General features: G+C 42.4%; 1 protein-coding gene across 3 annotated transcripts in view; it reads left to right on the top strand.

Moving 5' to 3' along the window:
* Positions 1–13,250, top strand: part of RPRD1A (regulation of nuclear pre-mRNA domain containing 1A) — a 90,702-nt gene that overhangs the window by 55,384 nt on the left and 22,068 nt on the right. The window contains exon 7 of one of the 3 annotated variants that reach the window (XM_056520813.1): positions 8,748–8,871. The exons of the other annotated variants lie outside the window; for them this stretch is intronic. Coding sequence (XP_056376788.1) covers positions 8,748–8,801 — 54 coding nt within the window. The 3' untranslated portion in view covers positions 8,802–8,871. Of the gene's footprint in view, positions 1–8,747; positions 8,872–13,250 lie in introns of those variants that run through there. 3 annotated transcript variants of the gene reach the window in all.

The raw sequence follows: 13,250 nt of genomic DNA, 5'->3' as shown, positions 1-13,250 counted from the left end.
CATTTAAATTTTTTTGTCATGCTTTGTTTTATGATTGTACCATTCTGTTATAATAAACAGCTGAATGTGAATCTTACAAGAAATAAAAGAAGCGTGTTTTGCCTGCTCACTCATGTTTTTTACATATGGTACATATATTGCCAATTCTTCAAGGGTATGCAAACTTTTGAGCTCATCTATATATATATATATATATATATATATATATATATATATATATATATATATATATATTAATATAAAAATAGTTAAACAGAGATGTCTCCCATGACCTGTTTATACTCAGGAATTTATGCATAACAAGGCAGCATACTATGTCTAGAGGAAAGAAGGTTTCTATATGAACGTAGAAGAGAATTCTTTACTGTAAGAGTTTTACTACTTAGGCAGACAACTGTCTATTACGGGCGCCAACTGACTATGGAAGTCGGGGGGAAAGGGTGTATTAAAATAAGAAAACCTCTAGAATCAGGGCACTCAAAGCTTTCAGGGAATATTAAAATCTCATAATATTTAGGGAGGCCACAGGTCCTCTTTAACCCCTTAAGGACTCACCCCATTTTGGCCTGAAGGACCTGGCCTTGTTACGTTCCTTGAGGGGTGGTGTTTCCCAAATAGTGTGCCATTTATTTATATATTTTTTGCTGTTCTGGCACCAAAGGGGCTTCATAAATGAGACATGCCCCCCAAAAACCATTTCAGCAAAATCCACTCTTCAAAATCCCATTGTCGCTCCTTCCCTTCTGAGCCCTCTGGTGCACCCACAGAAGACTTTACATCCACATATGATGGATTTCCTTACTCGAGAGAAATTGGGTTACAAATTTTGGGGGGCTTTTTCTCCTTCTACCCCTTGCAAAAATTCAAAAACTGGGTCTACAAGAACATGAGTGTAAAAAAAAAATAGATTTTGAATTTTCTCCTCCACTTTGCTGCTATTCCTGTGAAACACCTAAAGGGTTTACAAACTTTCTGAATGTCATTTTTAATACTTTGAGGGGTGCAGTTTTTATAATGGGGTAATTTATGGGGTATTTCTTATATGAAGGCCCCTCAAATCCACTTCAAATGTGAACTGATCCCTGAAAAATTCCAAATTTAAAAATTTTGCGAAAAATTGGAAAATTGCTGCTGATGTTTTGCTATACATGTTTATTTGTGTGTATTGGAACTAAACCAAAAAAGGAGGAAAAAAAGCAAATTGGACATAATGTCACACCAAACTCCAAAAATGGGCTGGACAAAATTATTGGCACCCTTAACTTAATATTTGGTTGCACACCCTTTGGAAAAAATAACTGAAATCAGTCGCTTCCTATAACCATCAATAAGCTTCTTACACCTCTCTACTGGAATGTTGGACCACTCTTCCTTTGCAAACTGCTCCAGGTCTGTCTAATTGGAAGGGCACCTTTTCCCAACAGCAATTTTAAGATCTCTCCACAGGTGTTCAATGGGATTTAGATCTGGACTCATTGCTTCATTGCTGGCCACTTCAGAAATCTCCAGCGCTTTACCATCCATTTCTGGGTGCTTTTTGAAGTATGTTTGGGGTCATTGTCCTGCTGGAAGACCCAAGATCTGGGACACAAACCCAGCTTTCTGACACTGGGCTATACAGTGCGACCCAAAATCCGTGGGTAATCCTCAGATTTCATGATGCCTTGCACACATTTAACCCCTTAAGGACTGAGCCCTTTTTCACCTTAAGGACTCGGCCATTTTTTGCAAATCTGACCACTGTCACTTTAAACATTAATAACTCTGGAATGCTTTTAGTTATCATTCTGATTCCGAGATTGTTTTTTCGTGACATATTCTACTTTAACGTAGTGGTAAAATTTTTTGGTAACTTGCATCCTTTCTTGGTGAAAAATCCCCAAATTTGATGAAAAATTTGAAAATTTTGCATTTTTCTAACTTTGAAGCTCTCTGCTTGTAAGGAAAATGGATATTCAAAATAATTTTTTTTTTATTCACATATACAATATGTCCACTTTATATTTGCATCATAAAATTGATGAGTTTTTACTTTTGGAAGACACCAGAGGGCTTCAAAGTTCAACAGCAATTTTCCAATTTTTCACAAAATTTTGAAACTCGCTTTTTTTCAGGGACCAGTTCAGGTTTGAAGTGGATTTGAAGGGTCTTCATATTAGAAATACCCCATAAATGACCCCATTATAAAAACTGCACCCCCGAAAGTATTCAAAATGACATTCAGTAAGCGTTTTAACCCTTTACGAGTTTCACAGGAATAGCAGCAAAGTGAAGGAGAAAATACACAATCTTCATTTTTTACACTCGCTTGTTCTTGTAGACCCAATTTTTGAATTTTTGCAAGGGGTAAAAAGGAGAAAATTTTTACTTGTATTTGAAACCCAATTTCTCTCGAGTAAGCACATACCTCATATGTCCATGTTAATTGTTCAGCGGGCGCAGTAGAGGGCTCAGAAGGGAAGGAGCGTCAAATGGTTTTTGGGGGGCATGTCACTTTTAGGAAGCCCCTATGGTGCCAGAACTGCAAAAAACCCCACATGGCATACCATTTTGGAAACTAGACCCCTCGGGGAACGTAACAAGGGGTAATGTGAACCTTAATACCCCACAGGTGATTCACGACTTTTGCATATGTAAAAAAAAAAAAAAAAATTTTTACCTAAAATGCTTGGTTTCCCTAAAGTTTTACATTTTTAAAAAGGGTAATAGCAGAAAATACACCCCAAAATTTGAAGCCCAATTTCTCCCGATTCAGAAAACACCCCATATGGGGGTGAAAAGTGCTCTGCTGGCGCACTACAGGTCTCAGAAGAGAAGGAGTCACATTTGGCTTTTTTGAAGGAAATTTTGCTCTGGGGGCATGCCGCATTTAGGAAGCCCCTATGGTGCCAGGACAGAAAAAAAAACACATGGCATACCATTTTGGAAACTAGACCCCTCGGGGAACGTAACAAGGGGTAAAGTGAACCTTAATACCCTACAGGTGTTTCACGACTTTTGCATATGTAAAAAAAAAAAAAAAAAATTTACCTAAAATGCTTGGTTTCCCAAAAAATTTACATTTATACAAAGGGTTAAAGCAGAAAATACCCCCCAAAATTTGAAGCCCAATTTCTCCCGATTCAGAAAACACCCCATATGGGGGTGAAAAGTGCTCTGTTGGCGCACTACAGGTCTCAGAAGAGAAGGAGTCACATTTGGCTTTTTGAAAGCAAATTTTGCTCTGGGGGCATGCCGCATTTAGGAAGCCCCTATGGTGCCAGGACCGCAAAAAATACCCACATGGCATACCATTTTGGAAACTAGACCCCTCGGGGAACGTAACAAGGGGTTAAGTGAACCTTAATACCCCACAGGCGTTTCACGACTATTGCATATGTAAAAAAAATAAAAAAAATTTTACCTAAAATGCTTCTTTTCCCAAAAACTTTACATTTTTAAAAAGGGTAAAAGCAGAAAATACCCCCCCAAAATTTGAAGCCCAATTTCTCCCGAGTACGGCGATACCCCATATGTGACCCTTAACTGTTGCCTTGAAATACGACAGGGCTCCAAAGTGAGAGCGCCATGTGCATTTGAGGCCTAAATTAGGGATTGCATATGGGTGGACATAGGGGTATTCTACGCCAGTGATTCCCAAACAGGGTGCCTCCAGCTGTTGCAAAACTCCCAGCATGCCTGGACAGTCAACGGCTGTCCGACAATACTGGGAGTTGTTGTTTTGCAACAGCTGGAGGCTCCGTTTTGGAAACCATGGCGTACCAGATGTTTGTCATTTTTATTGGGGAGGGGAGGGGGGCTGTGTAGGGGTATGTGTATATGTAGTGTTTTTTTACTTTTTATTTTATTTTTTGTGGTAGTGTTGTGTAGTGTTTTTAGGGTACAGTCGCACGGGCGGGGGTTCACAGTAGTTTCTCGCTGGCAGTCTGAGCTGTTGCAGAAAATTTGCTGCAGCTCAAACTTGCAGCCGGATACTTACTGTAATCCTCCGCCCATGTGAGTGTACCCTGTACGTTCACATTGGGGGGGACATCCAGCTGTTGCAAAACTAAAACTCCCAGCATGCGCTGACAGACTGTACATGCTGAGAGTTTTAGTTTTGCAACAGCTGTAGGCACACTGGTTATGTATCACGGAATTTGTGACCTTACTCAGTGTTTCAAAACCAGTGTGCCTCCAGCTGTTGCAAAACTACAACTCCCAGCATGTACGGTGCATGGTGTAAGGTGACTGCTGGGAGTTGTAGTTTGCAACTGCTGGAGGCACACCGGTCGTGAAACACTGAGTTAGGTAAAAAAAAAAACTCCAGTGTGCCTTCAGCTGTTGCAAAACTACAACTCTCAGCAGTCACCGACAGCCAACGGGCATGCTGGGAGTTGTAGTTATGCAACCAGCAGATGCACCACTACAACTCCCAGCATGCACTTTAGCTGTTTGTGCAAGCTGGGAGTTGTAGTTATACAACAGCTGAAGGTACACTTTTCCATAGAAATAATGTGCCTCCAGCTGTTGCAAAACCATAAGTCCCAGCATGCCCATAAGGGAATGCTGGGAGTTGTGGTGGTCTGCCTCCTGCTGTTGCATAACTACAGCTCCCAGCATGCACTTTTTGCATGCTGGGAGCTGTTGCTAAGCAACAGCAGGAGGCTGTAACTCACCTCCTGCTGTTGCTTCATCGCTGGACTGTCCCTCGCCGCCGCCGTCGCTCCTGGGGCCCCGATCCCAACATGGACGCCGGGGATCGGGGTCCCCAGCACCCGGGGTCGTCTTCCCGCACCCGCTCACGCCCTCCGGAAGAGGGGCGGAGCGGGTGCGGGAGTGACGCCCGCAGCAGGCGCCCTGATTGGTCGGCCGGTAATCCGGCCGACGAATCAGGGCGATCGTGAGGTGGCATCAGTGCCACCTCACCCCTGCAGGCTCTGGCTGTTCGGGGCCGTCAGAGACGGCCCCGAACAGCCAGTAATTCCGGGTCACCGGGTCACTGGAGACCCGATTGACCCGGAATCGCCGCAGATCGCTGGACTGAATTGTCCAGCGATCTGCGGCGATCGCCGACATGGGGGGGCATAATGACCCCCCTGGGCGATATGCCGGGATGCCTGCTGAACGATTTCAGCAGGCATCCGGCTCCGGTCCCCAACCGGCTAGCGGTGGGGGCCGGAATTCCCACGGGCGTATGGATACGCCCTGCGTCCTTAAGGACTCGGGATGCAGGGCGTATCCATACGCCCTGCGTCCTTAAGAGGTTAAGGCACCCAGTGCCAGAGGCAGCAAAACAGCCCCAAAACATAATTGAACCTCCACCATATTTCACTGTAGGTACTGTGTTCTTTTCTTAGTAGGCCTCATTCCATTTTCGGTAAACAGTAGAATGATGTGCTTTACCAAAAAGCTCTATCTTAGTCTCATCTGTCCACAAGACTTTTTCACAGAAGGATTTTGGCTTACTCAAGTTAATTTTGGCAAAATGTGGTCTTGCTTTTTTATGTCTGTGTCAGCAGTGGGGTCCTCCTGGGTCTCCTGCCATAGCGTTTCATTTAAGTGTCAACAGCTAGTTTGCGCTGATACTGGTGCTCCCCGAGTCTGCAGGACAGCTTTAATATCTTTGGAACTTGTTTGGGGCTGCTTATCCACCATCTGGACTATCCTGCGTTGACACCTTTCATCAATTTTTCTCTTCCTTCCATGCCCATGGGAAATGGCTACAGTGTCATGGGTTACAAACTTCTTGATAATGTTGCGCACTGTGGACAAAGGCAAATCTAGATCTCTGAAAATGAACTTGTAACCTTGAGATTGTTGATATTTTTCCATAATTTTAGTTGTCAAGTCTTCAGACAGTTTTCTTCTCTTTCTGTTGTCCATTCTTAACGTGGCGCGCACACACACACAATGCAAAGACTAAGTGAATTTGTCTCCTTTTTATCTGCTTTCAGGTGTGATTTTTATATTGCCCACACCTGTTACTTGCCCCAGGTGGGTTTAAAGGAGCATCACATGCTTGAAACAATTTTATTCTTCCACAATTTTAAAAGGGTGCCAATAATTTTGTCCAGCTAATTTTTGGAGTTTGGTGTGACATTATGTCCAATTTGCTTTTTTTCCTCCCTTGTTTGGTTTAGTTCAAATACACACACACAGGGAATAAATTAGCATAACGTGTGTTACTGCAATCCTTTTCTGTGAGAAATACTTAATTTTCTTGAAAATTTTCAGGGGCGCCAATATTTACGGCCATGACTGTCACGAAAAAACAATCTCGGAATCAGAATGATTAGGAAAAGCATCCCAGAGTTATTAATGGTTTAAATGACTGATCAGATGTGCAAAAAAAATGCTCTGGTGCTTAAGGTGAAAATGGGCTTGGTCCTAATAACTTAAATTTTTCCGCATACAGGGTTGTATGAGGGCTCATTTTTTTTGCGCTGTGGTCTGTAGTTTTTATCTGTACCATCTCTGCGTTGGGACTTTTTGGTCGCTTTTTATAATTTTTTTTATGGAATATGAAGGGGCCAAAAGTTTTTTTGTTTTTTTTTTTGTTTTTTTACATGTACGCCATTGACCGTGCGGTTTAACTAACATTATATTTCAATAGTTTGGACGTTTATGCACTTGCAATACAAAAAAAATTTTTTTCATTGCATTATTTTATTTAAAAAATAGGAAATGGGGGTGATTCAAACTTTTAGTAGGGGAGGAGCTTATTCACATTTATTTTATTTTTTTTACTTTTTAGTCTCCATCATTCGATTGCATACACTGTTCAATGCTAAGCTTTGAAGCTTTGGCTCAGCATTGATCAGTGTTATCGGTGCTCTGCTGCTCCATGGCAGGCTGGGCGCATCAGAGCACTGAACAGACAACGAGGAGGCAGGTGAGGGCCCTCCTGCCTTCCCCTCAGCTGATCAAGACACCACGATGGTCCTGATCAGCTCCGCTGCTATGATTTTTTTTTTTTTTGTCGCCGCGATCAACTTTGATCTTAAGGGTTAGGGCCGGACATCGCCTGATCGGCATTGTCAGTCTTTAACCCAGATAGCAGTCAGGACTCACCAGGTATAAAGCGTGCTCAGCTCGTGAGCATGCTTCAAACCCCGGTAACGGGACCAGGGCAAGTATATCCTGCGTCCTTAAGTATCAGGACGCAAGGGCATACCCATACACCCTGCACCATTAGATCAGGTGTGGTGTTGCCATATTAGATCAGGTGTGGTGCTTGCATTGTCAGCCATAAACTTGGGGACCCTGCAGTGTCAGGTGGGAAGAAGGGTTAAACATTGTTAGGTTAAAATCCAGGTAGTGCTGAGTTGTTGGAAGATGGTGTTGTGGACAATCTCTAAAGCCCTGCTGTAAGTCATCCTAATGATTGATCTGCAGATAACCTCTTAATTGTGGGCCTTATCTCGATGTAGATTATGCAATTTCTGATCTGTATCACATCTATCGCCTATCTTTCTCTATTTAACTATTTTGATTTGCCATTCTTAGGGCTTTCTGAACCAATTACCAGTTGTGTAACAAATGTAACTAAAGATGGTTCTTTCATTTTCACTCAAAGATGTGGATCTGTATGAAGTGATCAAAATAAGCTAGGACACACGTTTCCTTTTTGACTTCCTAAACTGATATAGCACTTTTATTTATTTTTTTACTCTTTATTTGTAAAGGAGTTCTTTAGGACTTCTGTCCAGCTGGAAAAGCAGAAAAGTTACTCACCTGTAATGCCTGTTGTGATGATGAGATATACATTGTTCATGTGATACTGCAGCCATTTACTGGCCTTAGTTTTTATGTGCAGTACATGCAAGCTCAAACTGCTGAGACCAGTGATTTACTTCAGTGTCACAAGGACAGTGTACATATCATTGAAGTACACACAGCAGAGGAGTGGCAGTTAAAATATAGGTGGGTATTTTTTTTACCCTTTTTATAAATCTAAAACCTTTTGGTGTTATCGAATTAGACGTGCCTCATTAAAAGAAAGAGACTTATATATTTACTACTGTACTAGAAAATTTACATTGGTTGTTGTATTAAAGGATATTTTTCTTCAAGTTTTTAAGCAAAGATTGAGATTAGAGATGAGTGAAGTTACAGTAATTTGATTTGTCATAAACTTCTCGGCTCGGTGGTTGCTGACTTGATTAGTTCAGCTTGCAGGTGCTCCTGTGGGCTGGAAAAGGTGGATACAGTCCTAGGACTGTGCCCACCTTTTCCAGCCCACCGGAGCACCTGAAAGCTGAACTAATTTATGCAGGCTAAAGTCATCAACTGCCGAGCCGCGAGGTTCATGACTAATCGAATTACTGTAACTTCACTCTTCTCTAATTGAGATGCCTAAACAAGTTAGCACATGCTATGTTATTTATTACATGTGGAAATTTTATATTTTGTTTTTTTGAAGAACATAATCATAAGGAATAAAATATCATCAAGAGAAAATGTAAACCCCGTTGCTTACACCTTAACTAAACATGTATGTGGGCAAGACTAAACTAGAGTGTCAGTTATGTTAGGCTTCCATCAAATGATTACTGTGATGGTCTTTCTGAGCTGGTTATGGCTTAATCATGCATTGATATAACTTTCTATACACTCCAGCATTTCCTTTCAAATCCTAGTGCGTCTATGCCTATTTACACTACACACACTTACTGTAATTTCCTGTAGAAATCAAGTAGCGGACATGGCATTAAACAGGAGGTGAAAAACCACAATCTCATGGGACTTAATTTTTTTTATTATAGGAAGGTGTAGTCTGCTGTTTGGAAACTATGGGCAATGGACATGTATACTTATGAAGTATTTCCCTATGTATACCTTTCCCATACACTGCAAACACAGTATGAGCAGTGCGTAAGCTATTAAAAATGTTTGACAAGCTTGTTTGAAGACATCCTTAATAAGATGTTATCCTACCAAGGCATTAGATAAATTAGTTTGTCCTACATCCCAAAAATGTACTGTGCATAGGGTAAAGCCTAAAGTGGTTGTTTGGTGCTATGTTTACAGCAGCGTTAAACAGTGTGTCACAATGGATCCAGCAGGTCCTATTCATTTTAAATAGGGTATGTGGAGTTTCTGTTTGTGTGTTATTTTGCAGGATTAAAAACCTGACCTGCTGAATCGGTGAACAGAGCCAAAGCCAAACTCCTAGTGAACTCTGGAAAATAAGCAAGCAATAAAAAACAGAGATTTTAATGTTACTGCCCATATTACATTCCAGTTACCTTTAAATTAGCTTTAGGTAGGATTTACTATGCCACAAATTTATCTACCACAAAATTATCTATATTTGGGGACTTAGACTGCAGAACAGTAAGCTAATGTATAGGACAGTGCAGCCATGCCATGTCTATTTAGTTTAATGCCACAATATCCGCAAAGTGTAGACTAGTTCATAACTGTAGCCAAGGGCTTAAAGGTCAGACCAGAAGCCATTTGGTAAGATTTTTTTTGTTTGTTTTTTAGCTAGAACATAGCCTTACATACAAGGGTCAAGTCCTGGGGGAAAAAAAAGTGTGGGAACCCAAGATTTCCACTCCAGGGCTGGTCCTGCAGGACTCATGCTAATGGGAAAAGTGCAGGAACTCCGTTCCTGCAGGACTTGAGCCCTGCTTACATAGCTCTTTGCCACTGACTTTACCCTTTGCAAAATCCAGGCGTTATACAAATTTTGCAGTGTATTGGCTCATGAGGTAAAATTATGTCTTGTGTGAATCCAACTTTTAAATAAGTATTAACATTATACATATATACTATTAAATGTTGTGTTAGAGATTAATATTACATATATATTGGGGTTTCAGGACAATGAAGAAAACCTCTACCATTTAGGTATGATTTACTTAAAGGGGTAGTCCAGTGGTGAAAAACTTATCCCCTATCCTAAGGATAGGGGATAAGTTTGAGATCGCGGGGGGTCCGACCGCTGGGGCCCCCTGCGATCTCTCTGTACGGGGCCCCGGCTCTCCGCCGAGATAGCGGGTGTCGACCCCCGCACGAGGCGGCGGCCTACACGCCCCCCTCAATACATCTCTATGGCAGAGCCGGAGATTGCCGAAGGCAGCGCTTCGGCTTTGCCATAGAGTTGTATTGAGGGGGCGTGTCGGCCGCCGCCTCGTGCGGAGGTCGACACGCCCCCTTCCCGCGGGCTGTCGGGGCTCCGTACAGGAGATCGCAGGGGGCCCCAGTGGTCGGACCCCCTGCGATCTGCAACTTATCCCCTATTTTTAGGATAGGGGATAAGTTGCTCACCACTGAATCACCACTGGACTACTCCTTTAAAGTGACCCATGCTCTTTCAGCAATGCCTTTGCTGTCCAACTATTAGCTTGACTAGACATTTTCAACTTTCAGTATAGGATAGATTGCAGCAATGACTTTGTAGCCTATTTGATCGACTGCCCCTGCCATTTACAGTAGAAATACAAAACCAATCAACCTTTTTTTTTTTTTTCATCACTATAATAAACATGAAAAAAAAAAAACAAAGGATAAGGAGCAGCACTCTGTAGATTATAGGTCGAAGATGGGTGCACACGGTCGGAATCCCAGGTCACGGGAGACACTTCACAATGTAGAAAGGAGAAGACTGTAGCACTCCAATAAGATGAAAAGTGAATGTGGCTTTATTCCAATTCAAACATCAAGGCAACGTTTCAGCTGCACGCAGGCAGCCTTTGTCAAGCAGTTACATAGTGCACATGGTGCGGTATATATATGGTGGAAGGACATGACGTCACAATTACATCACATCATTAGCATATCAAAACAAACAATCAATATGTATTATATTACACCATAATCATTATATATCAGGCAGTAGTGAACTTCAAGTGCATATTAGGTGTACAGTGGTAATAAACATAAGAGAATGTGAAAAGAACTCACAACGTAAATCTACAGAGACGGGATCACTGGGCGGGTCCTGCGTGATGTCACAGAAGAGCATCGGGCGCTCCGTCCTATGGCGGAGTGGCGCGCGATGTTCAATGCAGCGGAGAAATACTTGGACCGCAACCGGAAGGTGGGGTTGGAACGCAACCGGAAATGGTGCGATCGCACCCAATCGTATGGGTGGAAAGGAACAGAGGAGACTGCAGTGCGGGCATAGGGGGATGTCGCGCACGCGCAGTGAATGAGTGTCACATGCGCATGCGCAGAGAGAGCAAGAAAGCATATCTGGCCATTATTGTTAAGGGCAGCTGAAAGGGCAAAAATAAAATGAGGGAAAATAATAGAGAGAGAAATAAAGAAGTGGCGGAGCAGCAGAAGTATGATTAGGGGTGCACCTAAAAGTAGTTGTTGTCCTGTGTAAGGGCGAAAAGTCTTGTATATATCTCTCGCCTAGTACAGACAGCAATGGATGTGTGGCCCCATTTATCCATTGCTGTCTGTACTAGGCGAGAGATATATACAAGACTTTTCGCCCTTACACAGGACAACAACTACTTTTAGGTGCACCCCTAATCATACTTCTGCTGCTCCGCCACTTCTTTATTTCTCTCTCTATTATTTTCCCTCATTTTATTTTTGCCCTTTCAGCTGCCCTTAACAATAATGGCCAGATATGCTTTCTTGCTCTCTCTGCGCATGCGCATGTGACACTCATTCACTGCGCGTGCGCGACATCCCCCTATGCCCGCACTGCAGTCTCCTCTGTTCCTTTCCACCCATACGATTGGGTGCGATCGCACCATTTCCGGTTGCGTTCCAACCCCACCTTCCGGTTGCGGTCCAAGTATTTCTCCGCTGCATTGAACATCGCGCGCCACTCCGCCATAGGACGGAGCGCCCGATGCTCTTCTGTGACATCACGCAGGACCCGCCCAGTGATCCCGTCTCTGTAGATTTACGTTGTGAGTTCTTTTCACATTCTCTTATGTTTATTACCACTGTACACCTAATATGCACTTGAAGTTCACTACTGCCTGATATATAATGATTATGGTGTAATATAATACAGATTGATTGTTTGTTTTGATATGCTAATGATGTGATGTAATTGTGACGTCATGTCCTTCCACCATATATATACCGCACCATGTGCACTATGTAACTGCTTGACAAAGGCTGCCTGCGTGCAGCTGAAACGTTGCCTTGATGTTTGAATTGGAATAAAGCCACATTCACTTTTCATCTTATTGGAGTGCTACAGTCTTCTCCTTTCTATAATAAACATGAGTTATTTACAAAATCCCTTATAGGCTGGGTTCAGATGTTGCTTTGCTGCAAAATAAATTCTAGTGTCCAGGCTGGACTGAAAGCTAAATTCACCCACGGCAGTCCCTCTACGCCTCCATTCCAATGGCACCAGGTCTCTGTTGCTCACTACTTCCTAGTCTATTCATGACAAAAGTAAGTTCCAACTCTCTTCTGTAGCTATTGGCTGAACAGGCACTAACCATGCATTTTGACATCATCAGGAAATGGCGAGCAGCAGGCCACTATTAAAATGTAACTTGACAACATATTTTGGTTTCTAAGCCTGTGATCATGTACTGCGAACAGAAGTTTTATACCATCCTTATAATATAATGTTTAAATAGTTACAAAGCTGTGTGAAAACAGTTGATAATGAATATTTACAGAGGATAGGTTTATACCACTATGAATTGAGTTCCTGCTTCCTTTCTCCACTCTTCCAGATGTTCTACAAAATAAGCATCAATGTTGGTAAAGTGCCTGTTAAGATACTCTTGAACCTCTGGAACACTGTATGTGCCCCTAGACATTAAATGCAGTAATGGGACAGAATAATGATCATAAATCAAACTTTCACTTTTTAATACTTTGTTGCAAATCCTTTTGCAGTCAGTTACAGCCTGAAGTCTGGAACGGATAGACATCAGCAGACATTGCTGGGTTTAATCCCTGGTGATGCTCTACCAGGCCATTACTGCAACTCTCTTCAGTTCCTGCTTGTTCTTGGGGCATTTTCCCTTCAGTTTTGTCTTCAGCAAGTGAAATGCATACTCAATCGGATTCAGGTCAGGTGTTTGGCCATTGCATGACATTCCACTTCTTTCCCTCAATAAACCCTTTGGGTCATTGTCCATCTGCACTGTGAAGCACCACTCAATTAGTTCTGAAGCATTTTGCTGAATATGAGCAGATAATATTGGCCGAAACACTTCAGAATTCATCCTACTGCTTTTGTCAGCAGTCACATCATCAATAAATACAAGAGAAGCAGTTACAATGGCAGCCATACATGCCCACGCCATGACACCACCACCACCGAGCTT

This window comes from Hyla sarda, chromosome 5 (genome assembly GCF_029499605.1).
Source record: "Hyla sarda isolate aHylSar1 chromosome 5, aHylSar1.hap1, whole genome shotgun sequence".
NCBI classification, from domain to species: Eukaryota; Metazoa; Chordata; class Amphibia; order Anura; family Hylidae; genus Hyla; species Hyla sarda.
Note: the sequence above shows the minus strand (reverse complement) of the source record. Positions and strands in the feature narration are given on the sequence as shown.